Below are 26,350 nucleotides of genomic sequence, written 5' to 3'. Positions count from 1 at the left end.
GTCCTCTGGAGGGGTGCAGCAGGGAAAGCAGCCTTAGGCTTCCACCTTTTTCCACTCACTCCTCTCCTGTAGGTCGAAGATTACGGCATTTTCTCCACAAGTGGGAGACTATTACAACGGACACTTGGGTTATCAGTATTGTGGAGAAAGGCTACACTCTTCCCTTTCGGGAGTTTCCGCCCCCCCTTCCGCCCCGCCTATCTTATTGTTCAGAAGAACACCTCCTGTTGCTAGAACAGGAAGTTCAAGTCCTCCTTTCAAAGGGCGCGGTGGAGTTGGTTCCAGAGCAGGAAAGGGGTCAAGGTTGTTACTCAAGGTACTTCCTGATTCCCAAGAAAGATGGTCGGTTGAGACCGATCCTGAATCTGAGGATCTTGAATTGGAAAGTTCAAGATGCTGACCTTAGCACAGGTGCTTTTGGCGTTGAACAAGGAAGATTGGATGGTGTCTGTCGACTTGCAGGATGCTTATTTTCATATCCCGATACTCAAGTCGCACAGGAAGTATCTCCGGTTTGTGGTAGGGTCGCAGCACTATCAGTTTGCGGTCCTCCCGTTTGGTCTTACTTCAGCACCTCAAGTCTTCACGAAGGTGATGTCAGTGGTTGCGGCAGAGCTCAGAAGGAAGGGGATAGCAGTATTCCCTTACTTGGACGACTGGTTGATCAAAGCCAAGTCCCCGGAGCTTGTGTCGTATCATCTGCAGTCAACAACCCAGTTGTTGTTCGACCTGGGCTTTTCGGTGAACGTGCCCAAATCTCACCTGGAGCCCTCTCAGCGCCTCCTGTTCATAGGGGAAGTACTGGATACAACATTGAATCGAGCCTTTCCTCCGCCTCAGCGGGTTCAAGATATTCAGGAATTGGTTCCAATGTTTCGAAATGGAGCGGTAGTTCCAGTCCTCAAGGTCCTTCGTCTGCTCGGTCTGTTTGCCTCCTGCATACTGTTGGTCACGCATGCTCGCTGGCACATGAGGGCTCTTCAGTGGTGCCTCCGAAGGCAGTGGTCTCAACACAAGGGAGATCTAGAAGGTGCGGTCAAGATCTCCAGAGATGCTGCTGTGGACTTGAAGTGGTGGATTGCGTGCAACAATCTTTCGCAAGGGAAGCCGTTCGCGCAGTCGCCACCAGTGGCCACGGTCATAACGGATGCTTCCACTCTAGGGTGGGGAGCTCATCTGGGGGATCTGGAGATCAAAGGACTTTGGTCTCCAGAGGAACAGAGGTTTCATATCAATCTGTTAGAGTTACAGGCTGTACGTCTGGCTCTCAAGGCCTTCCTTCCTTCCCTTCGTGGTCAGTCGGTACAGGTCCTGACGGACAATACTACCACGATGTGGTACATAAACAAACAGGGAGGAGTAGGGTCGTACCTTCTCTGCAGAGAAGCTCTTCGACTATGGTCCTGGGCAAAGGACCATCAGATTTGCTTGGTAGCAAATCATCTGGCCGGGGTCTTGAATGTACGTGCGGACAGTCTCAGTCGCCAATTCTCGGCCGACCACGAGTGGCGTCTCCATCCAGATCAAGTCTGTTTAATCTTCCAGATGTGGGGGTTTCCTCTGATAGATCCGTTTGCCACTTGGGAGAACGCGCATTGTCCGTTATTCTGCAGCCTCCAGTATCCGGTGCAGGGAGCATTGGGGGGCGCGTTTCTGATAACCTGGTGCGACCAGTTGCTTTACGCGTTTCCCCCCATACCCTTGATTCCTCGAGTGTTGAGGAAAATTCGCCAAGACCGGGCCCAAGTCATCTTAATAGCTCCGGATTGGCCAAGGAGGGTGTGGTACTCCGACCTTCTCCAACTCTCGCTGTGCCCTCCGCTCCGTCTCCCTCTCAGGGCAGACCTCCTCTCGCAGTCGCAGGGGCAGGTTTTACACCCCAACCTCCAGAGTCTACACCTACATGCCTGGAGATTAAACGGGGCAACCTGAGTTCCTTCTCTCTCCCGCCTGATGTAGTGGATGTTATATTAGCGGCCAGGCGACACTCCACTAAATCTATCTACGCTAATAGGTGGTCTAAATTTGTTATCTGGTGTGGAGAGAGACAGATTGATCCCTTACATGCTCATCTGTCAGATGTTTTGTCTTTTGCTCTGGCTCTAGCGCAGAAAGGTTGTGCAGTGGCTACCATTAAAGGTTATTTGTCTGCCCTGTCAGCCTTCATTTGTCTTCCAGACCAACCATCGTTATTTAAGTCCCCTATTGTTCTCAGATTCTTGAAAGGTCTTCTAAATAAATATCCTCCAAAACCATTCGTGATGCCTCAATGGGATTTGTCCTTGGTCCTCACTTTCCTTATGGGGTCCCCTTTTGAGCCTATGCATTCTTGCCCCTTGAGGTATTTGGTTATTAAAACAGTCTTCCTGGTGGCTATTACATCTGCAAGGAGAGTGAGTGAGTTGCAGGCCTTATCGGTAAAACCCCCTTATACAACTTTTTATGGGGATAAGGTGGTGTTGAGGACCAAGGCTGCTTTCCTCCCGAAGGTTGTTTCACCCTTTCATTTGGCCCAGACAATTACTTTGTCCACGTTCTATCCTCCGCCTCATCCTTCAAAGGAGGAAGAGAGACTACATCGATTGGACCCAAAGAGGGCGTTAAGCTTCTTCATTGATAGAAAGAAGGATTTCAGGCTGGAGGATCAGCTGTTCATCGGATACGTGGGCAAGAGGAGAGGAAAGGCAGTCCACAAGAGAACACTCTCCAGGTGGGTTGTTCTTTGCATTAAAATCTGTTACTCTTTGGCAAAGAAGGATCCTCCTGATGGCATTAGAGCTCATTCCACCAGAGCTAAGTCGGCCACTACGGCCTTGGCCAGAGGTGTTCCTGTGGTCGACATCTGCAAGGCCACAACTTGGTCGTCCCTTCACACTTTTGCGAAACATTACTGTTTGGACTCTGAGGTCAAAAGGGACGGCCATTTTGCACGGTCAGTGCTGCAGGATTTCTTGGTTTGACCATACAGGCACCCTCCACCGGGAGTGGTACTGCTTTGGGACCCTATTCATTAGGTGAGGAATCCACAGGTAGTTGTATCCATCAGAAGAACGAGTTACTTACCTTCGGTAACGACTTTTCTGGTGGATACATTAGCTACCTGTGGATTCCTCACGGTCCCACCCGCCTCCCCGTTGCCTTTCTGGTCTTACCAAGTAATCCTTGAGTGCGCTCCTCTTGGTCTTCAAGGTTGCAATAGATGTTGTATATATGGATACTTGTATAAATGTATATGTATATATATATATGTATATATCTTTGTGTATATACATGATTTGCATATATTTGTTGGTTTAAAAAAAAAAAAAGAGAGAGTTATATTAAATTTACAGCCATTTTATTGCAATGTTGTGTATTTTACAATGTTATGGGATGTTGCCTTGCTCTTTCATTGCATTGGGTTGTTGTTCTCATGCACGTAAAAATTTTTGGTACTGTCGTCGCACGTCGTCGAGGACCTCTTATTGCCTGTATGACGTCAGACGGCGTCGCGTGGGCTAGAGTGACGTCCTCGTCGACGTGCAGAGACTAGGAAGAAGATTTCCGTCGAATGCTGGTGCCATGGGAGTATTCATTAGGTGAGGAATCCACAGGTAGCTAATGTATCCATCAGAAAAGTCGTTACCGAAGGTAAGTAACTCGTTCTTCACTACCTAACTAATGTTAGAGACCACACTATTCTAATATATTTCATACAACTCAAATTACATTTTATTTTCAGATTCCAGCAACTGAAGATAACCTTTTAGAAGTGAAAGGCTTAAAAGCCAATGAAAAGTATGTGTTCGCAGTTGCTGCATATTCGGCGGATGGAAATCTTATAGGTGATGCTGTTGGGAAGTCAACAAAACCAATTCTTGCATATCCCCCTCTGTCAACACTTGTTAGCTTGGCTTACTTGATTCAGGTAAAAAAATATCCATCTTAAATTAAAGTCAATGATTCATTTCCTAAGGTTTTCAGTAAATACCATTTCTAAGTTGTGAAAATAGTGGGGTTTATATGTGTTGTATATTTTGTATTTCTTCAATACAAATATGAAATGCATTACAGAATGTCTAATAATTAAAGAAAATGTTTTACCAAGGTAAGAATTTCCTCAAATATGTTTAGATTTTAATCAAGCGTAAATGGATGAGCATAAATAGATTGTTTTTAGAGAAGCTGCATAAGTGATGTTCTCAAGAATTAATAACGTTTTGGATCATCTCAAAAGCCTATATAGAAAAGGACCTCTGTAACGACCATTTGAGATGATCTCAAGTAACACTAGAACAGTGACATAATTTTGAATAGGATACTGCTAATTTCTTTCATTGTTACAGCTACATCTGCAATATAAAGCCAGATAATAATAGCACAAAAAGTCATCCTTGTTTTACCCTACTCTCTCATTGGATCTTGGGTGAAATATTATTCTTAATTTCAGCTGCACCCAGATATCAAATTTAATTTTCCTTTAATGAAATTATATAAGGATTAAAGTTTAGTCTGCTAGTTCTCTGCACTGGATCATATGCTACAGAATAGTTTAAAAAATATGTAGATTTAAAGCGTAAGCTTCCCATCTCCTGGACATCATACAGCTCACTACAACAGTATTACTGAAAGTTCAGTAACTCTCCTATAAGCCAATGCAATGAAATAGAGTCAGTTCTTAATCTTGACCCAGATGTAAACCTGCTCCAGATATATTTTGGAAAATAGTTTGCCTTCTGAATCGAGCATAGAAACCAGTCTGTAATTTTTAGGATCTTTTTGTAAACCCATTACTTGACTGGTTGTAATAGCCTGTCTTTCAAAAGAAAAGCAATGTTTCCATTTAAATAGATAAGTTCACTTAATGATGATAGGACAACTGCCCAATCATTTAGCTCAGCTTCAGAACCTCAAGCTTGTTTTGATTAGGGATAGGCATAATAAAGTTTTAGCATCTTGTATTAATTGCCTTATTGTTTAAATTATTGTTTCTGGTTCCAGTAGAATCAAATGAGCTTAAACTTGAAAAATGTATTCATAAGCCCTGGAAAGGAGCTTGATGTGATGTATCCACAATGAAAAATCAGAGTGATGTTCCCCAGCCTAGTATCTATTTTCAGATCATGGACCTATTAAGACCAGATCTTCCTTGTGTCATTGTCTGCTAGGGATAAATAGACAGAATTGCTAAAATCATTACCCTGTTTAAATATGGCAGGTGCACAAACTTGTTGTATCACTTAGAATTGCACGCAAGAGTATTGTATATGCCTTTCAATGCTCAGGGGCATCACAACACAGAAACAAGCTGGGGCCATCTTTAGACTCTGGTAGATGATCTGCCACTTTTCATCATGGGGCAGAGGACCTGCCCTCGACTACTCTGGATGAGGTCTTGCTGATAGATACATCTACCTGTGGATTCCTCACCTTTTGAATACCCCAATGCACCAGCATTCAAATGAATTATTTCTCTCCACATCGACGAGGACGTTACAATAGCACTACTCCACACGTGACTCCGCCTGATGACATCGGAGCCATAAGAAGTCCTCACTGGCATGCTGGCATCAGTTCCCTTTTTTCCACCCCTTCAAAGCCGTTTGCTCCTTCTCTCTGTTTGAGAGGCACTGTATTGAAGGGAATCTTGACTCTTTGTCCTGCTAGTGACAATGTCTCCATCAAAAAGTCTGGCTTGAAGCCATGCAGAGAAAAGGGGGGGGGAGATGTCTGTTACTGACCTGCATGTGGACGGTCTTTGGTGCCTGGGCTCTGACCACGACGTTCGGGCGTGTTTGTTGTGTCAAAGCATGAATCCTAAAGCCTTGTAAAAGAAGGGAGGTGAAGCTTTTCCTGGAATGGATCCATCGCATTTTTTAATGCTATGTATAGCATCTTCAGTAAGGTCGTGACTCCCCCTGGTGTGCTGGCTGGCCCCAGGGGTCCAATGTCCTTCGCTTTGGGATGATTCCCAGCACCGTACTGGCAGGTTCCGTTCCTGCCTTTTATGCCGATGGCCCAGTTACCCTGGCCTTCGCCAGTGCTGAGGAGGGTGACTCCTTTGCCGACTGACACTTGCAGGAATCATCTGTGATAGTGGCACCCACACCGACATCGGAGAGGTCCCAACCAACGTCACGTCACTCAACTCCAGCCTGATTTGGTTCTGCATCTCCAGTGTCCAAGTCACCGGTGCTGGTGCCAACATTGCTGATGCCACTCTATGCTCTTCAGACACTGTTACTGGAGTCAAGGCTCAGATCTGGAAGAGAAACTCTGAGGCTGCTGGAGGAGGAGCCATATTCAGCCTCTCATCAGGATCCGGACCTAGAAGAAGGTGAAGTTAACTCACCACCTCAGGACTTTGAGGGCATAGAAGTGGCTAGTGGTTTGGACACTTCCCCAGAGTGGGAGTTATTATCCCCACAAGGGTTGCCTTTACCTAAGGTGACTTCATACCATACAGTTATACGAAAGGCGGCTGACATGTTGGACTTGTTTCTCCCAACATCTGAGATGAAATCCAATTTATTGACAGAAGTCCTACAATATTCTGTTTCCACCTCAGAACCCTTACTGCCATTTAACAAGGCTTTGACGGAAACGTGTTGGAGGGCTAGCAAAAGCCTATGTCAACTCCAGCTGTGTCAAGACCAATCGCCAGTAGATACAAAACTGCACTAGGTGATTCCTGCATTTTTGAGCCACCACCCGACACCTTTGAATTTGGTTGTGCAAGCTTCCTGCTCTTCCGGATCAGCCCCTAGATCCTTTCCATCTTTTCCAGCTGAAAGGAAATCGAAGAGAAAGGAACAGACTGCAAAGAAAAGAACAGACTGCCTCCTGTTTACTGGGTCGATATATCCATGCCCTAATGGACTCATCCAGATCGGTCCTTCCCAAGCTGCCAGATGGCTTGCGATGACATTTTTTTTAAACTGTTAAATCACAGCCAGGCAGCAGCAAAGCCAGTCATACAGTTGGACCTGGATACTGCTGTCTCTGTAGCCAGGGCGATGAGAACATCAGTCGCCAGAAGAGGGCATGCCTGGTTGAGGGGTCTCTTGTTTTTTCCCTAATGTACAGAATACCCTCATAGATTTGACATTTGATGAATCCAGGCTTTTAGGGGCTAAAGCAGTTTCGGCCCTAGAATGATTTAAAGAGAGCAAGGTGACGGCTAAATCATTGGGCCTTCAGTCTCTCTCCTCTGGCTACAGACCGCTGCATATGTTCCTAGGGTTTGTATGGAACTACTCATTTCAAGGGAGGCAACAGCAACACAGTAGCAGTCAACCAATCCCTTGTATAGGCCCTACAGAGGACGTGGCAGGGCAAGACAGTGAGGTGCAGCCCATCAGCCTTCCTCCTCCTCCTCCTCTTCCACCTCCCTGCCCAATGTCACACGAAAGCAGCCCTACTTCCGCCATCTTAGGGCATGCTTTACCTGTGGAAGGGAGGCTAATTCATTTTCGACCACAGTTGAAATCCATAACATCAGACAGTTTGGTGTTTATTGAGCATTTTCAAAAATGGATATGCCCAACCCTTCCAAGAGTTTCCCCTTCCCTTTCAACCACAACTCAGTTATTGTTTGGAAGTCCAAACCCTACTTTCAAAGGTTGCAATGGAGTTAGTTCCAGAGCAGGAAAGAGGTCAGGGATGTTATTCGAGATATTTCCTGATACCCAAAAAGGATGGGCGTTTACATCCAATCCTGGACTTACGTATTTTGAATTTGTTCTTCAAGCAGGAAAAATTCAATATGCTGACCCTGGCTCAGGTTCTTCTTGTGCCGGACAAAGAAAAGTGGATGACAACTCAGCTGTTGTACAACCTGGGCTTTTTCCATCAGTGTGCCCAAGTCTCACCTGGAGTCCTCTCAGCACGCCCTGTTCATAGAGGCAGTACCGGACACTGCAGCGAATCATGGCTGCCCTCCTCCTCAGAGGATCTAGGACATTCAGGCTATCATTCCGATGTTTCACGATGGAGCGGTCATTCCAGTCCTAAAAGTCCTGCACCTGCTTGGTCTGTTTGCTTCCTTTATCCTGTTGGCCACCCATGCATACTGGCACATGAGGGCCCGGCAGTGGTGCCTCCGCAGGCAGTGGTTTCAACACAACGGTGACCTCAGGAATCAATTAAGATCTCCAGAGACACTGCAGCTGATCTTCAATGGTCGGGTGTTGACAGTAATCAATCACAGGGGGAAACTCTTTTGCCCTCCACCTCTGGTGGCTACATTGATCACGGATGCCTCAACTTTAGGGTGGGTACCTCATCTGGAGGACCTGGAGATCAAGGGGCTTTGGTCATCAGAGGAACAGATGCTTCAGATCAATCTATTACAATTGCAGGCGATATGTCTGGCTCTCAAAGCCTTCCTCCATTTCATTTGCGGTCAGTCGGTACAAGCTTTGACAGACAACACTACTGCGATGTAGTACATCAACAAACGGGCAAGAATAGGTTTGTATCTTCTCTGCAGAGGCTCTACGACTCTGGTCCTGGGCTCAGTACCATCGGATTTGCATAGTAGCAAACCATTTGGCCGGAGTTTAAAGTGTGCATGCGGACAGTCTGTTAGCACTTTTCAGCAGACCACAAGTGGCTTTTCCATTAGGAGTTGGTACTTCACATGTTCCAGTTCTGGGTGATGCCTCAGATAGACCTTTTTTCTATAAGGTGAGCGTCATTCCAATAGCTGTTTTTTTCATTATTACTATTGTACAGTCATAATCAAAGCTTGAACATCAATGGAAGATCCAGTAGCGGTCAATAAATAATGAACTACAAATACAGGTCTCCAATAGTGATATTTGTTTATACATTTACATGCAACCCTACCTCGTCCCCTTATTTCACAAGATTCTTACTCAATATTTACGTTTTTCACTGTGTTTTCAAATCTTGAGGCTACAAAGCCTCTATGGGAGCCTTTTCAACTTAACAGCTGGTGTTTGGGGATCAACTAAAGCGGTGGGCACAGTACTCTATTTTCTATAGCGTGAAGTTACTAAATGAATGTTAAATGTCACTACTATTTAATATTACTATAGAGTACTTCCCAACTAATGATGGGAATAACTCAAGGATGTGACTTTATAATAGATACAGATGCTGGAGTTACAGGAATGTAAATCTTTCTTCTGTAGCAAGATCTATAGCAGCCCTCACAGCTCTATGGAGATATGCATTATTAAGCCTTTCAGATTTTTCTCCTTACACGTTGGCTAAGTTACTATATATACTTTCTGATGGTTTGAAACGGTTTGGATATAAAGTAAATAATGCCTTGGATAGATTGAGTCATGACAAATGGCTGATTTATAGGTTGAAAATGGGCACCAAAGCTGTTTATGACTGTGCTGCATGTAGAACAATGCCCACTGCTCCTCAGCAGAGGGAGAGATATTGGAGTGATAACCCTTTGCAAAGACGGCTGCAATAGACACAAGTCTGTAAACAAGAGAGAATACTTATGGGAAGTAATTTCCATACTCAAGTAGCTCATTGATACAAGAGAGCATCATACAATGACATGCTCCCAGCACATTACGTCCCTAATTGCATAAGTGAAGCCCGCAGCCGGATACGATACACCAACTTTTAAGATGTGATGGTATATAAAATATTCAAACAAAAACGAAGTGACCCATTATCTACCCCAGAGAATTTTCAAAGAAGTGACCATTGGTTGATGGATATATGGCTTTCTTGGCAAGTTCTGAAAAATTGTAAAGCATTTCAGGCAGCAATGACGCTGGAATCCCACACCGACTATAGAGAGAATGCTATGCAGTTATCCTTTCCCTCCGATTATGCATGTCTATCAAGGTTGCCAGTAGTTCCCTGTATCTCATCACACCAAGGAGGCCATTAAGATTGGGATTCCCTCTAGCAACAAACTATGGGTTTGAGAGCGTAATATTTCAGGGTTATGTTTTCTCTGATGCAGTAATGGATGTTGCGGTGGATACAAGGTGGGTTAGTGCAAGTAACTTTTATATCAGTGTTAGTGAGATCACAATAATTTGTACCGTCTCGCTGGTATTTTCTAGTAAACGAGGCTAAAGCTGGACTACAAATATCCAGTGTGAATAGTTTTTTGTGGGATGTCTGATTTATGTGAGGAAATAGAGTGGAATTTGTTGTGTTTTCAGTTGTTTCTGAGCTTTTAAAGCACATGGTGAATTAATATTCACTAGTTTCTTTAACCCTGTGCAATAGGATTTTAAATGCTTTTGGCTTCGTTCATATGATAGCTGTGACATGAAGTACTCAACTCTTAAGATGTGTTTTTATGATGGCATTTACTACAGCAATTATGGTGGGTGAATTCAGGCATGGTTAGCTGACTTGCCATTACATGTTCCCGAATTTATGGTACATTTTTATCTAACCAGTGTTTGCAACTGCCTGTTTCTATTCATTATCGTTCACATAAGACACGTAAGAAACTAGACATGAAGAAAGATTTTAGCTATTGCTTTTTAATGTCTTATGAGTCCTGAATGGACCGACAGTCATTTGATAACTGAAGACAGAAGGCATTGTGGAGGCAGTATTAGGAGGAAACTATTGAATAACCTCCTTAAGCTATATTTGCACATTCTACTAGAGGCAGCATAGCTACAATTACATTTTTTAAAGGGGTGTGTTTTCCAAGAAAATGGTACGAAGATCGTGTAGCCTTTTCTACACTATTTTGTAAAACCAGACTTCCTAGATTTAGATGGCATTGCAGCAGTTTTCTTTGGGAGATTTGTGATTCAATACAGCGTGCTTCTTTGTGCTATCCTGGGTTACTCCATCCACACTTTATGGAATAACTACGGAATATTTTACAGGTAAAGAAGGTACAAAGAGACTCAGAAGAAAATGTTACATACTTTGTTAATGAGTTATACTTCGTACCCGTTCCACACCTTCCCTATAACAGTTCCTTGAACATTCTGTATAACTGTGTGGTTAGGAATATCCGGAAACGGAGGTATTTGGTTAACATTTCTCCCACGATTTCTTCCATTGTGTGCTGATGCTGCACACCACTTGCACGATATCCTGTGACCTTCCCGCTGCTCCCTAGTATTTATGAAGCATGCAAAACTGCTTCAAGTATAAATAGCAAGGACGTATCCGTCAGAAACAATGATACTCAATTGATGTAAAATTTTCTTCTTTGCAATGCTATATGGACATTTAGTTACCTATAAATCCACATGCATAGTCCTATGTTATTAAATGTTTCCCTAAAGAAGAAAGTGGGTTTATATGATTAGCAGAAACATACTAAATGTATTTAATGGTAGTCAATCAATTCACTTGCAGGATATTCATTTTCGAATCTCTAACAGGTTGTAAGGGTCACTGAATGTAAGACATCTGTTAATGTGTTCCTTAAATCTATTTTAATTGTTCTTTTTGTTCCTTTTTTAGATGGCCTATCAAACTGGCAACTATAAAGTCGCCAAAAAAGCGTTCTCAGTGTTGTGGGATTACTTTGTCTCAACTTCAGTAAAATCATCCACTGAAGATACAGTTGACAATGCAAACACCGTATTGAATTTCACTAATCAGAGGTACCTTGGAAACATTTTAACAAAACGCATTAATTGATTTTTTTTGGTATTACAATTGAAAGGGTAAAGCGTGTTCGGAGTTTATTGATCTTTCTTCACAGGGTTTCCTCTCTCATTTTATCAAATTATAACAGTATTATATTGTCTATGGAGGGTGAAAGGTAATGGCAATTAGAAGGGTGAATGGCTGAAGTGGAGGGATTTCATGGAGCTTTTTCATGCATATTCTTTGTATGGGGGTGCAATATTGCTCCTGATCTTACAACTAGCAGGAACCATCTGTCCCTAGCATACATGTTGCCCCTGGAACCATGGCAGACACAAACCCAACATTTTTTCTTCCTGCAGGCATCGGGCATCTAGATGACTCCAAGTGACCAGGGCACTTTGTTTCCATTCTTAGACCTCTACATAAGACGATTATTCATTTTGTATATATAGTTTTGGTACTCTTTAACTGTCTAATACACCTGATATCTATTGCTCCTTGAAAGAAGGACCAGGATAAGATTACCTGTTGTCTGGAAGACATGAGGTTTTATTGTAACTTCCACCCACGACTGAAGGATGCATCCAGAGGTTTCTGGAAGACCGATGTCTGCTTCTCTGTTCATACATGGGCATAAATCCTTGCACCAAGCATGCATGTAAGCAGGATAATGTTGACAATAAGCCATCTAAGTTAATTGCTTTATACTGTGATTTGTGTGTAAACCGTAGGTCACCATTTTAGATCTCAGAGCTGAGTTTTTCTTCGAGGATAATTGTAGGATGTTGGCTCTGTATATACTATCTCAAAGTGAGAGATAGTGTGCACAGAGTCCAAGGGTTCCCCTTTGAGGTTTATAGTGGCAAAATTAGATAATACTAATGCTCTAATTTGTAGTAGTGTGGTCGAGCAGTAGGCTTATCAGAGGGTAGTGTTAAGCATTTGTTGTACACACACAAGCAATAAATGAGAACACACACTCAAAGACTTAACTCCAGGCCAATAGGTTTTTATATAGAAAATTTTTATTTTCTTAATTTATTTTAGAACCACAAGATTAAAATTTTAGGCAGGTACATAAATTGTAAGGTACTTCACACAGGTAAGTATAGAACTTTGATTTAAAACAGTAGTACACACAGTTTTGGTTAAGATGGCAATAAGCTATTTTAAAAGTGGACACTGCAAAAATCAACAGTTCCTGGGGGAGGTAAGTATTGGTTAGATTCTCAGGTAAGTAAAGCACTTACAAAGATCAGTCTCCTGGGCATAGGCAGCCCACTGTTGGGGTTTCAAGGCAACCCCAAAGCCACAACACCAGCAACACAGGGCCGGTCAGGTGCAGAAGTCAAAGGATAGCCCAAATAACATTGGCGCCTATGGAGAACAGGGGTGCTCCGGTTCCAGTCTGCTAGCAGTTAAATACCTGTGTCCTTGGGGAGCAGACCAGGAGGGTTTGGTAAAGCACTGGGGGGGGGGGACACATAAGCACACAAAACACACCCTCAGCGGCACAGGGGCGGTTGGGTGCACTGTGCAAAGTAGGTTTTGGGTTTGCCGTAGAAAACAATGGACGGACCCGGGGTCACTCTGGCGATGCAGGCAGGGCACGGATGCTTCTCGGGCCAGGCACCGACTGGGCTAGGATGAGGGCCAGCTGCTGGTCACTCCTTCACTGGTAGGTGGTTCCTCTCATTTCTGGAGGCCGCAGGTGCAGTGCTTGGTCCAGGCGTCGGGTTCCTTTGTTACTAGGCAGTCGCGGTCAGGAGGAGCTTCTGGATCCTCTCTGCAGGCATCGCTGTGGGAGTGCAGGGAGGTCTACTCAGGGTGTCCACGTCATTCGATTCACCTGGGAGTCCTCTCTGCGGTGTTGGTTGTCCTGAACTCGAGCCAGAGGCGTCGGGTGCAGAGTGTGAAGACTCATGCTTCTGGCGGAAAGTTGGGGTCTCTTTAAAGTTGATTTCTCTGCTGTTGTTTCTGGACAGAGCCACTGTGCTCGAGAGGTTCTTGGTCCTTCAGGTTAGGCCTGTCGTCTGAGTCCTCAGTGGTCGCTGGTCCCGCTGGATGCATCGCTGTGCAGGTTCTTTGAGTCTGGAGACAGGCCGGTAGGGCTGGGACCAAGTCAGTTGTTGTCTCCGTCGTCTCTGCGGGGCTTTCAGGTCAGCAGTCCTTCTTTCTTCAGGTTGCAGGAATCTGATTTCCTGGGTTCAGGGTCGCCCCTAAATACTCAATTTAGGGGTGTGTTTAGGGCTGGGGGCAGTAGCCAATGGCTACTGTCCTGGAGGGTGGCTACACCCTCTTTGTGCCTCCTCACTGAAGGGAGGGGGGCACATCCCTATTCCTATTGGAGGAATCCTCCAAAACCAAAATGGAGGATTTCTTAAGGCCGGGGTCACCCCAGCTCAGGACACCTTAGGGGCTGTCCTGACTGGTGGGTGATTCCTCCTTGTTTTTCTCATTATCTGCTCCGGACTTGCCACCAAAAGTGGGGGCTGTGTCCAGAGGGGCAGGCATCTCCACTAGCAGGGATGCCCTGGGGCGCTGTAACAACAGACATGAGCCTTTGATGGTCACCGCCAGGTGTTACAGTTCCTGCAGGGGGAGGTGAGAAGCACCTCTACCCAGTGCAGGCTTTCTTCCTGGCCACAGAGTGACAAAGGCACTCACCCCATGTGGCCAGAAACCCGTCTGGTTGTGACAGGCTGGCAGGAACTGGTCAGCCTAACACTGGTGTTTGGACTGGTATACAGGGGGCATCTCTTAGATGCCCTCTGTGTTCATTTTTGAATAAATCCCACACTGGCATTAGTATGGCTTTATTGTGCTGAGACGTTTGATACCAAGCTTCCCAGATGTCAGTGTAGCCATTATGGAACTGTGAATTTCATGTTTGACAAACTCCCAAACCATATACTCTTTATGGCTACCCTGCACTTACAATGTCTAAGATTTTGCTTAGACACTTTAGGGGCATAGTGCTCATGCAACTATGCCCTCACCTGTGGTATAGTGCACCCTGCCTTACGGCTGTAAGGCCTGCTAGAGGGTTGACTTACCTATGCCATAGGCAGTGGGTGGAGGGCATGGCACTCTGAGGGGAATGCCATGTCGACTTAGTCATTTTCTCCCCACCAGCACACACAAGCTGTGAGGCAGTGTGCATGTGCTGAGTGAGGGGTCCCTAGGGTGGACTAAGACATGCTACAGCCCTTAGAGATCTTCCCTAGCCATAGGGCCCTTGGTACCAGGGGTACCAGTTACAAGGGCCTTATCTGTGGCTGTGCCAAATGTGGGAACAAAGGTACAGCTTAGGGAAAGAACACTGGTGCTGGGGCCTGGTTAGCAGGATCCCAGCACACTTTCAATCTTAACTAGCAATAACAAAAGGCAAAACATTAGGGCATAACCATGCCAATGGAGGCATTTCCCTACGATAATAAACTATGCACTCTGAGTTGGCCAATAGTATCACCTGTTACTCAAAGAACTGCAAATTAGCAGCATGTTTTAACAAGCACTTTTGTTCCTCGTAACATGTCTCATTAAGGTTGCTAAAAAGAACTGAAATGAATGTCTCTTATGACTAGAATTTTGTATTTAGTTTATTTTCAAATCATTATTATATGTGTTATGAAATACTAAACTCTTACTCTTACTAAACTCTTAAAGTATTTAGTTATGTGGCTATCACCAATGTTGAAAGAGTTAAAGTTCCCTTCCAGGGGATCCTCATCAAAAGTCAGAAGCACTGAATATTCCTGCCTATGTGCAGGGTCCCCGGAGCTCACTTTAAATATATATTTGTATGTGTAAATCCATTAATGTACATAGTACCTTTAATATACACATTTTATTTATATGTATATATGTATATATATGTATATTAGCCTAAAATATAGAATACATATAGAATACAAAAATGCCTGCAATGAAATTGAGTTTGCACTTATACTATTAATTTATATTAACATTTCTGTAATGCAGAAAAATAAGAGAGAGAAAAATGGAATCACAGCCTTTATTTAACCAGAAAACCGCAATGGAATGAAAGGCATTGGTAGCCAAGAGACTGCATTTAAAAGCATAACAGAGAAACCTTGCACTGTGCCTTTAAGGCCTCAGAGGAACCTCTGTGCCTCATCATGCCCCACAGGTGACAGTTAGGTCAGTTCTTTTTTCTGGCTCCTAGTATTAGCATCCTGGAGCACTGAGCTCTCCTATTTTTTGTTTTTTTGTCAAAAAATTCTCTTTGAAAACTCTGTTTTTGACTTCTGTCAACATTCTTCAGTACATACTGTACAGAAATGTACTTTTTTGACAGAAAAACGAGTCTTCTTCTGTGACACCATCCCTTCACTGTTTGTGAAGTGTCCTTCTTGTAGCAAAAAGAAGGCACTGACAGACGCTCACTGTGTCTGTATTGTCTGTTTCCCTGAGGCTCATCTGCCTGAAAAAAATTCACCATTGCCAGAAGCTATCCAGGCAAACTTTAAAGGACAGAGAAAAGATGATTGGGCTGCAGGAGACATGAAAATCAGCTTCAAATGGCCTTGTAGGGCCCCCATCTGCCACCAAGAATCCATCCTCTTACCCCAAGAAGGCGTGCAGGGGAAGATCTGCAGAACGACATGAAAATCAGCGATCCCGCTCAGTGTGGAGAGTTATGTTGTCAAGGTTAGGCAGATTCCTGTTTGTTCACCGTCAGCATCGACATCAAGAGAATATTCTCACCAGCACCACTCAAAGTCAAGGCACTCCTCGCTGGTAAGATCTCTGTTGGCATCAAAGCAGCATTTTCACCTGTCATCAAGACACACATCGCCATCAAGGCCTTTGTTGATATCAAGACATCACTCATTGATGTCGATGCACGCATCACCAGCGAGGCCTCCATCGAGGAAGAAACCCTACCACTCAACATCCGTCTCCATCACGGTGGCTGTCGACATCGGAATAGGCGAGGCAATCGACGTCAAGGCACACACCGCCTTTCTGATCGATGTCTAGGCCTGTAGCCTCACCGCATGCTACACTACCACCATTGATGTAGAAACAACCGTCGACATTGAGAACACTGAGAGATAAAAGTAATTCACCATCAAACCTGAGGTCGCAATCACCGGTGCAAACAATGCCCTCAACCCCAGGAGGGCTTTCTGTATCAGCTGATGTTCAGATTGTAACAGTGCAACTGCTACATATCACATCTCATGCACAGTCTGCGCCACCTGGGACCCCAATAAACATTTCTCCACAATAGTTGGACAGTCTCCACAAGCAGAGGGTACAACAAAGTCTGGGATCAGACTACTCACGAACATACTCCCCGTCCAGAACTGCCTCGTGATCACCAAAGCCTACAATGCCAGCTGTGTCTCCTCTGGCTTCCACTTCACCTTAAGAGAGGAATGCACCTGTACTCAGATCATCAAGGAGATCCAGAACACCTATAAGGCTTAGGTCGTGGTCAACAACAACAAGGTCCAGATCCACTTCAAGGTCCTGGTGATCTCATCGATGCCAGTTGTGGCATTGATGTTGTAGGTCTCCTACCTGGTCTACATCCTCTAGGTCTTCAGTGAGAGACTATTCACCCACTTTGACAGACACTCCACCAGCAAGAGTATCTCCAATAGATGACCTATCAACATTCAATGACTTGGTGGTTTGAGGCGTATCCAAGTTAAACATAGACATTCCTGCCCCCCTCCTCTCCCACATCATTATCTGTCATCTTTGAGACCTTGCACCATCGATCAGCTTCAAGACCACTGCTTCTTCTGGTCCCATGCCTTCTCCAACCGGCTATGGACCTTTTTCTCACCCTGGTATCCCTATGAGCAGCTCCATCGTGCATCCTCAAGAAGTACAATGCACCTGACCAGGATCTGTTATTCTTGAGGGATGATCCACCACCAGACTCACTGATTACAGCTGCTTCAAAGAAGACCCATTCTGTGGCTGCTTCATCTTCTGTGCTTCCAGATAAAGACAGCAAGCAGAAGCATGAAGGTAGCTAGTACATCAAGCTTGTTGGGACGATACAACAGATCCCTCTGAGACTCCCTTTCTCGCATCACAGAATGACTGCCTAAGGAAGACAGGCAAGACTTCCAAGAGATACTATTGGAAGGGGGTCTTGTATCCAGCCAGATTATCAGTGCAGTGGGAGATTCCTCTAATCTGGCTGCTCATGGCTACTCACATGGAATATGCACCAGAAGGTCCTCCTGGCTCCGCCTTACGGGCCTCAAACCAGAGGCACAACAGCGAATTCTGAACTTGCTGTTCACTGGAAGCTCACTTTTGGGATCACATGCAGATGACAAAATGGCCAAAATGAAAGTGGAGCTTGATACACAAAAGGTTGTAGGACTAGAAAATAAGAGAAACGATTTTCTCTGAAGATACAGGCCATATGATAGACGACAATTTCACCAGAGGGTTCAAATCCCTCACTGGGCTGTGCAACAACAACAGCAGCAAACCCGGTCTCATTTTCACCCACGATGACCAACTAAAGGAAGAGGAGCTAGCCGTCAACCACTAGCTTCCTCTAAGACACCAGCCAAGCAATGAGCCCATGCTTCCCCCTTCTCTGTCAACCAGTCCGGTGGGAGGAATTACCACCACACATCTGCCTAGTGGTGATCCATCACAAGTGACAACTGGGTTTTGAACATGTACAAAGTGGTTATTCAATGCGATTCAAGTCTCCCCATCCCGCTGTACCACCTCTAAGAGCATCATGTCCTCAGCGATTCCTCCTGCAGGAAGAAGTCACCAGTCTGCTCTGAAAGGAGGCCATAGAGGAGGTCCCACGCTGCCAAAGGGGGCTGGGAGTATACTCTCGCTATTTCCTAGTAAGGAAAAAAAGCCCAAAGAAAGAATTCAGACCTATTTTGGACTTCTAAACAAGTTCATTCGCAAGGAGAAATATATCCTTGGTAATGTTATCTTCCTATCACCGTTAAACAGACCTGATCTAACTGTCACCTGTGGGGCATGATGGGATGCAGAGGGCCCTCTGAGGCCTTAAACCACAGTGCCAGATTTATCTGTTATGCTTCTAAAATGCAGCCTATTGTCTACCAGTGCCTTTCATTCCATTGCAATTTCTGGTTAAATAAAGGGTGTAATTCCACTTTTCTCTCCCTTATTTTTGTGCATTACAGAAATGTTAATTAAATTAGTGGTATAAATGCAAACTCAGTTTAATTGCAGGCATTTTTGTAGCCTATATTTCTGATAGATACAAACTACCTGTGGATCCCTCACCTTATGAATTAATCCTTGCACCAGCATCCAATGGAAAGTTCTCTTCCTAGCTCTCTACGTCAACGAGGACGTCACAATTGCACAGCTCCACGTGACTCCATCTGACGCCACTGTGCCAATAAGAGGTCCTCGCCGGCGTGCTGACGTCAGTTTCCTTTTTTCCGTGCCTTCAACGCCAACGGTTTTTTCCTGGCTCGTTGGATAGTGTGTATCTTTGGTAGTTACAATGTCTCCCCTGAGAAAATCAGGTTTCAAGCCTTGTAATGAATGTGGCGGTAGGATGTCTGTCACTGATCTGCATGAGAACTGCCTTTGGTGTCTTAGCTCTGAGCACGATGTTGAAGGGTGTAGATCATGCCAGAGTATGAATCCTAAGGCACTTAAAGAAAGAGAGGCCAAGCTTTTCTTAGCGAAGGCTAAGAAGAAGGGCAACAAGAGGGCTTCATCTCATGCTCCTTCCAGGAGGCACAAGAAGAGGCGTCGTCATGACTCTCGGTGCCGTCATGATTCACGGCGCCGATCGACACGGAGCCGATTGAGGTCGAGTTCTCCATCAACTCGACTTCGAAGTAATTGGGAGGTGAGCTCTACTGTGACTCCGCAGCCCCAGAGTCCAGAGGTATCTCCGATGCTGTCAGTCTATGAGGTGGCTCCTCATAGCCCTCAGTTTTCACCGGCGTCACAAGAGCCTGATGTGACGCAGCAGGATCAGAGATATCCTGCCTTCCCCGCTCCTGGAGTGGATCCGGCGGCATTTGTAAATGCCATGTATGCTGTTTTCCAGGCTATGGCCCCTGCTGGTGCACCAGCGGGTCCCACGGAGCCATTAGCTTTTTCACTGGGCTCCCCGGCTCCATATCAGATGAAGCTGTTTATGCCGTTTTGCCCGGTTGAGGGTGCCTTGAAGTATGGCTTCCCCATCTAGATCCGTGGTGTGGGTGCCATCTCTGCATCAGCCGACGCGGATGCACTCCCGTGGCCAGCCGGCTCCTTTACCTGCGTGCCAGCCGACTCCAAAGAAGGCGCCGTTGGAGTCCGTGTCTGCGCCGGGTCCGAGTGAATGCCGGATCCATATATCTTCTTCTGTGCCTGGTCGGGATTCGGCGTCAGTGGATTCGATGTCGACGCCGAGGTTAGAATCCCGCTTGAGATCTCGGAGAAAGGCCTTGCGTCTTCTTGAAGAAGAAGAATACCGGCAGTTGGAAGAGGGTGAGCTTATAGAGCCTTCGGAGGAATACCAAGGATTGGGGTCAGCCAGTGGGCTGGATACTTCCCCGGAATGGGACATTTAATCTCCAGGGGAGTTTACGGAGGAAGCAGCGCCATTCCATTCGGTCATTAGAAAGGCAACGGACTATTTAGACCTGCCTTTTTCTGCAGCAGAGATAAAGACAAATCTGCTAACTGAGGTGATGCATCCCTCTACATACTCAGCTGATCCTTTGCTACCCTTCAATGAGGCATTGTTGGAGCCTATTATGGACTTGTGGAGGAAACCAGTTACGTCTCCAGCTGTTAATAGAGCTTTGGCAAGGAGGCATAAAGGGAGCACCCGGGGATCCTGGGTTCCTCTCATGTCATCCATCCCCGGAGAGTTTAGTGGTTCAAGCGTCTTGCTCCACAAAGTCTGCTACTGGTTCGTTCCCTGTGGCCCCGTCTGATAGGGAGTCCAAACGAATGGAGCAGTCTTCAAAAAAGATCTTTTCGTCTTGCAGCATGACACTTAAGGCTGCAAACGCTACCTGTGTGCTGGGCAGGTATGTCCGTGCCCTTATGGATTCAGCCAAGGCTATGATCAGGGATCTGCCACAGGAAGCACAGAGGCCTTTTGGAACACTCTTTTCGGATGCACAGGCTACGGCGCAGCAGATTATACAATCTGGTCTTGATACCACAGACTCAGTTGCTAGGGCGATGGGGACATCTGTTGCTGATGGGGGAGTATTTATTTGTGAAGGATTTCACTTTACCAGAAGCTGCCTTCATCTTAATTACTGTCTCATTACACTCCTCTACAATCTATCTCACTTCTTCAGCAACAAAATCATTGCCATTTATAGCAACTTCAACCTGAAATCAGACCCAATGGACCTCACCAAAGTGGACCCGACAGACCTCGCCAGATGCCTACTAATCTTCTCCAAAGAACCAACCACATGGTCCATCATCACCCCAGAAGAAACCACAACCACCATTCGGTCTCAGGTGCCCCAGTAGGACACTTGACACCACAACACCTACTCTAGAGAACTGCAACCCATCAGTACCATGGTCATACCCATTTTGAATGCTTCCACCTCTTCCATGACCTTCCCAGATTCTTGGAAACATGCAATTATTCTCCAGTTGTTGACTATTCAGCGCTCACCAACTACCTACTGATCTCAGTGTTACCATTCCTGCCCAAGGTCTTAGAGAAAATCAACAACAACAGCAACAGACCCCTCACAACCTCAGCAACCACCAACTCCTCAACACCACTTAGTCTGGTTTCAGACAGTATCATATCAGAGAAACTGCCCTCATCACCGCCAATGATGGACAGAGGAGACATGGCAGCCCCCAGTCTCCTCAACCTCTCTGCACCATTTGAAATAGTTTCCTGCACCATTCTCATTCAATGCATACATGACATTGGAGTCACCCAGTCAGTCAGCCTAAAACCATATTCCTTGGACAACCGTGATCTCATCTGCGGAGTACTGCAAGGATCCTCTCTGAACCCAACACTCTTCAGTACATATACGATTCCTCTAGCCAGCATCATCTGCACTCACGACATCAACGTCCTTTCCAACACTGACAATACACAACTCATTCTCTCCCTCACTGATATGATGTCAAGTACCTGGATCAAGTTCAGTACTTGCATGACTAAAATCGCCCCCTGGATAAAGACCCACTGTCTAAAGCTGGACACCGACAAGACCAAAATTAAGATCTTTGTGAAGAGCACTTCACCATGGGACTCCTTTCTGGTGGCCAACAGAGCTAGGTCCGACATCCCATCCACGTCAAAGAACCTCAGTCATGATCAGCAGCAAACTTGACATGACTGCCAATGTCAGCACCGTCAGCGCCTAATGTTTGCATACGCTGCAGATGCTGAGCAAGATTTTCAACTTGGTCGCCAGCAAGGTAGGCTATGGGAACACCCCCTATGCCAAGATCAACAAAAACTCACCAGAACTCTGCAGCCAACCTCCCACACTGCACTCAACCTCCCACACTGCACTCACGTAACACCACACCTGAAGGAGCTTCAGTGGCTTCCCAAACTCAATCAGCACAATTCAGGCTCCTCACCCACATGATATAACAGCGGCCCAGCATACACCAACAATCACCTTTTGCTTTCACAAACCTTCCAGACACCACTGCTCATCTGGACTCTTACTTGCACACATCCCATGCATATGGAAAAACTAATCAGACGGTCAAGCATTCTCCTATATTACTCATAAATCATGGAAAGACCTGGTACTACACATAAAACCCTCGTCCTCACAAGAAGCTGAAGACCTGACTTTTTGGGTTGTCCCATAAGTCCAGGTTTTACTACACACTCACCTGCTCAGCGTCAAGATACCCTCCCAGGTGATAGTAAGCCCTACAAATCATCATGACATAACATATTTGTTGTGTTCTCCAGATTGGATGCCCTCCATATGAGCTGTTTGGAAGATCACTTTGACGAAGGCTTTCTCCACCAAACAATGATAAATTGTTGTGATACGGCATGTCGGTCAATGGAAAATAACAGAATGGCAAGCGTTATAATAAATAGGTGACTTTTGAAATGGTAATAGGGAGCAGTGACAGCGAGTTCTTGAAATGGAGTAATGTGTTACAAGGATTGTGGATCTACTACTTTAAGTCGGAAAAAACATCACATAATAAGAACTTTATTTACAGTTTTCTGGATGGAATACTACGTCACTAACGTGGCGGCTCTCCCGTCCGGATTACTACAAGTGCATTTTACTTTCAAACACTTGTAATCAGTGGCAGCCCGTCCTTTAGGGTGGAGGGGCCACGCCCCCCCACCTTTTGCCCCTCATGAAGAGTGTCTGTCGGGCTGAACAAAGGTCAGCTGACAGACACTCTCCATGTTCAGCTCAGGCAGCCAGGAGCAGACATGCGCGATTTGCGCACACTCCTGGCTGCCTGAGCTGAACTTTGCTGGGCTGAGGAGGTCATAGCTTCTATGGGTGTGACCTCCTCGGCTCAGCAAAGGTGCCTCGAGGCCCTCCCCTGGGTGACGAGGAAAGCGTCACCAATTGACACTCTCCCTGGGCGCTTCAGTTTAAGCCCTGAAGTGCCCAGGGCGAGTGTCAATCGGTGACACTTCGTCACAGAGTGGGGTGGGGTCAGCAGTCTCACTGACCCCATCCTACTCTGTGACGAGGCTGGGACTGCTGCCTTCCTTCATTGGCTGGGGAAGGCAGCAGTCCCAACCCTCTTGGGACCTGGAGGCTGAAGGTAAGAGTGTGTGTGTGTGTGTAAGAATGAGTGTGTGCGATCTTTTAAAATGAATGTTTGGTGCGTGCGTGCATATTTGAATGGTATAAGTGTTGTTAATGGATGTGCTTGCGTGTCTCTCTGTGTGTGTGTGTGTGTGTGTGTGTGTGTGTGTGTCTCTCTGTGTGTGTGTGTGTGTGTGTGTGTGTGTGTGTGTGTGTGTGTGTGTGTGTGTGTGTGTTCGTGTTCGTGTTCGTGTTCGTGTTCCGCCCGCCCCCCTCCCTCCTAAAGCTGACGGCCGCCACTGCTTGTAATACAAGTGGGCGGGATACTAATCACGTTTGTAACGGAATAATTCGTCTGACAAACTCTAAAATAAGCCCAAAGTCCTTTCAGTTGATAGATTGAAGAGGCATAGTTTGACTGTTTTGGTCCAAATAACAGAAAGCAGCACGTGGAATAGTATAGATCTACAAAACGTTATGGTTTAAATATTATCATAATTCAGGAACTGGGTTTGCATATTTAACACTCAAGTCGTAATTTGCATTTTCCAAGCCTTTATTTAGTTTTTCTTTCTGTGCAGGTTGTCCTCGGATGCTGTGTCACATGCCTCGCCCGTTCTTCTTCAGCTCTTTTTGAGGACTATTTTTATTGCTAATGATATCAGTGTAAAAGAAGGTGCACTATTTTGTGACCGTCTTTGTACTAAGGGAAGTCTGTACAAGTGGCAAGTATGTGAATGTTTTTATGTCTATCCTAAATCATACTATTGTGATTGCAATTCTGAATATTACATGGGTGTATTCACTGTAAAATCATTTACTGTGCTAATGATTTATAAAATGCGATGTAAATATCTTCATCTAGAAGCTAAAATTAATCATTCTTAACATGGCAGTAGTGTTCTGAAAATAGATAAGTATGTTCTTGCCAGACTCTTTCCCTGCTCCTTACCATCACAAGGACACTTAAACATCATCAGTGAGGAGTGTTGTTGACTCCTTTTAACCTCAACAGTAGGTATTCTATCCGCTATTGAAAATATAAGATAAAAGTGACTTGCCGTCAAGGCCTCACTCGAAGGAGAGGGTTATGTCGGGGTAAAGTACAATACATTTAATATAGTTGATATAAAATGTGAATGTCCTAGCTGGGTTCTGAGCCTTATTAATATCAACGAAACATATTTACTGTAGAAATAAAGATCAAATAGTGAAAAACGCAGAAAACACGGTACACGTAAGAAACGATAATGCAACACAGTACATTGATAAAAGCAGTACCAGGGACTATGATCAATATATGGTGTCAGGAATCAGTCAATAATTGCAAAAACCTGAACACACCTGGAAATGAGCAATGCCACATAACACCAATGTAGTTAGTCTGACAATCAAGTGGATTCAAACAATATTTGTAAACATGCATTTTTGAAGATTACGGCCCAGTCATGAACACAAAACTGTAAAATGGAGTATTACAGACCTCCAGGCCAAAACTGTGTTACTTTGTTACTGTTTGCAAAATGTTAATGTTACTGATTCAGTTATTTAAAAACACAAATATTAGGCTGAAAGAAAGAGTAACGCAGTTACAATCGAAATAAAATTCCACAGTGACTTCCAAGTGTAAGGAACAGTGTATCAGGGTTTAGTACAATGAGGTACAGGATCCTTGGGTTTATTGCAGTGTAGGATTATAACGTAGTGTCAGTTCCTTAAAATGGACACATCCTACTTTCTGGAATCCCCAAAAGCTCTGAGATACCTACTCCTATACTTAGAAAGGCCATCTTGTTGATAAAGTGGGGAAGACTGCATTCTGGCACATAGGCAGTGATATGCAAGCCAGACACAAAGGTCTTACATTAAACACTGCAGGCCCTTCATGATCCACCTTCCTCATATGGCAACTGTGCAATGGCCTTCTTCTCAAAGAACAGGGTAAATGAAGAACAAAACAACAGAGGTTGGTCCAGTGAAGGAGTGCTCCTGTAAGGAAGATTTACCACTCAACTTACCTACACCAGTAACTATTGTTTTTGAAGTAGCCCATCTCACTTTTCTTTTGTGCCTTTCAGAGGTCTTTTAGGCGCTGTGTCCTCATCCCGGGACATCTTGAGCTGGCTGGGAGCTCACAGGTAAGCTACAGCTCCAACAGCAGCAGTTGCAGGCAAGCAAAATCGGCAAGGTTTTAAGACATGGTCCTACTAAGCAGAAAATGGGCAGAATTCTGCTTCATTGTCTAGAACTACCCACAACATCAGGGTCCATCCACATGTGAGTCTAAAGAGGTGTTCAGTATGTAAATGGATGATACTAGTTAATATTTCCACAGCAGCCCGTAGCCAATCAGTATGTGCATTCCTTAAAGTTCAAAACCGAACCTGGTTTGAAAAGAGTTTTTTATCATCAGAGAGGTTTCTCCTGACAGAATGTACTGTAGAAGCAACTGTATATGTGCTGCCGTCCAGGTACTCCAATAGGGCCTTGCTCCACTCTACAATGCCATTTTCACAACTATAAAGGTGTTATCTTTCACCTAATAATATATAACTAGTGATTTTGAACTTACACACATTCTGATGTTCACAATCACTGTTGCAAAACGAATGCAAATGTTTTCAGATAATTCAGATTGCCAAAAAATATAAACACAAAGGTGCTCCCATCTCTCCCATCTGCCCGAAGCCACTGGACTTCTCTGACAGTGACCTTTACATATCACCTTGGGTGAACTACTGCACCCCAAAATCTATAGGTGCAATCACAAGTGCAGAGGGGGGTTTGGGCTGCTACCATATGACATTACAGGGTGGGGAGACCAGAAAAACTCCTCATCTCAGGGCACACCAAGGTTTTCTAGGTTGAGGGATGTCTCAGGATCAGGGGACCTATAAACCGTTGCCAAAACTAACAAGAGAGGGGAACTCGCAAAGACACAGGTAACAGTGTAAAGAAAAGTACAGTTGCTCAGTTGGTCAGTGACTAAAACTTAAAGCTGTATGCGAATATTAAGTCTGATCAATATTTAACAGGTGCTGGTAGGCCCATCC

At 45.0% G+C, this 26,350-nt stretch overlaps 1 protein-coding gene across 1 annotated transcript in view; it reads left to right on the top strand.

Annotated features, from left to right (window-relative positions):
• Window positions 1–26,350, top strand: part of CFAP54 (cilia and flagella associated protein 54) — a 1,075,777-nt gene that overhangs the window by 424,070 nt on the left and 625,357 nt on the right. The window contains exons 23-25 of the mRNA XM_069229529.1: window positions 3,722–3,907; window positions 11,422–11,564; window positions 23,879–24,026. Coding sequence (XP_069085630.1) covers window positions 3,722–3,907; window positions 11,422–11,564; window positions 23,879–24,026 — 477 coding nt within the window. The remainder of the gene's footprint in view (window positions 1–3,721; window positions 3,908–11,421; window positions 11,565–23,878; window positions 24,027–26,350) is intronic.

Source organism: Pleurodeles waltl, chromosome 4_1, assembly GCF_031143425.1.
Source record: "Pleurodeles waltl isolate 20211129_DDA chromosome 4_1, aPleWal1.hap1.20221129, whole genome shotgun sequence".
Classification (NCBI taxonomy): domain Eukaryota; kingdom Metazoa; phylum Chordata; class Amphibia; order Caudata; family Salamandridae; genus Pleurodeles; species Pleurodeles waltl.
This window is presented reverse-complemented; position numbering and strand designations above follow the sequence as displayed.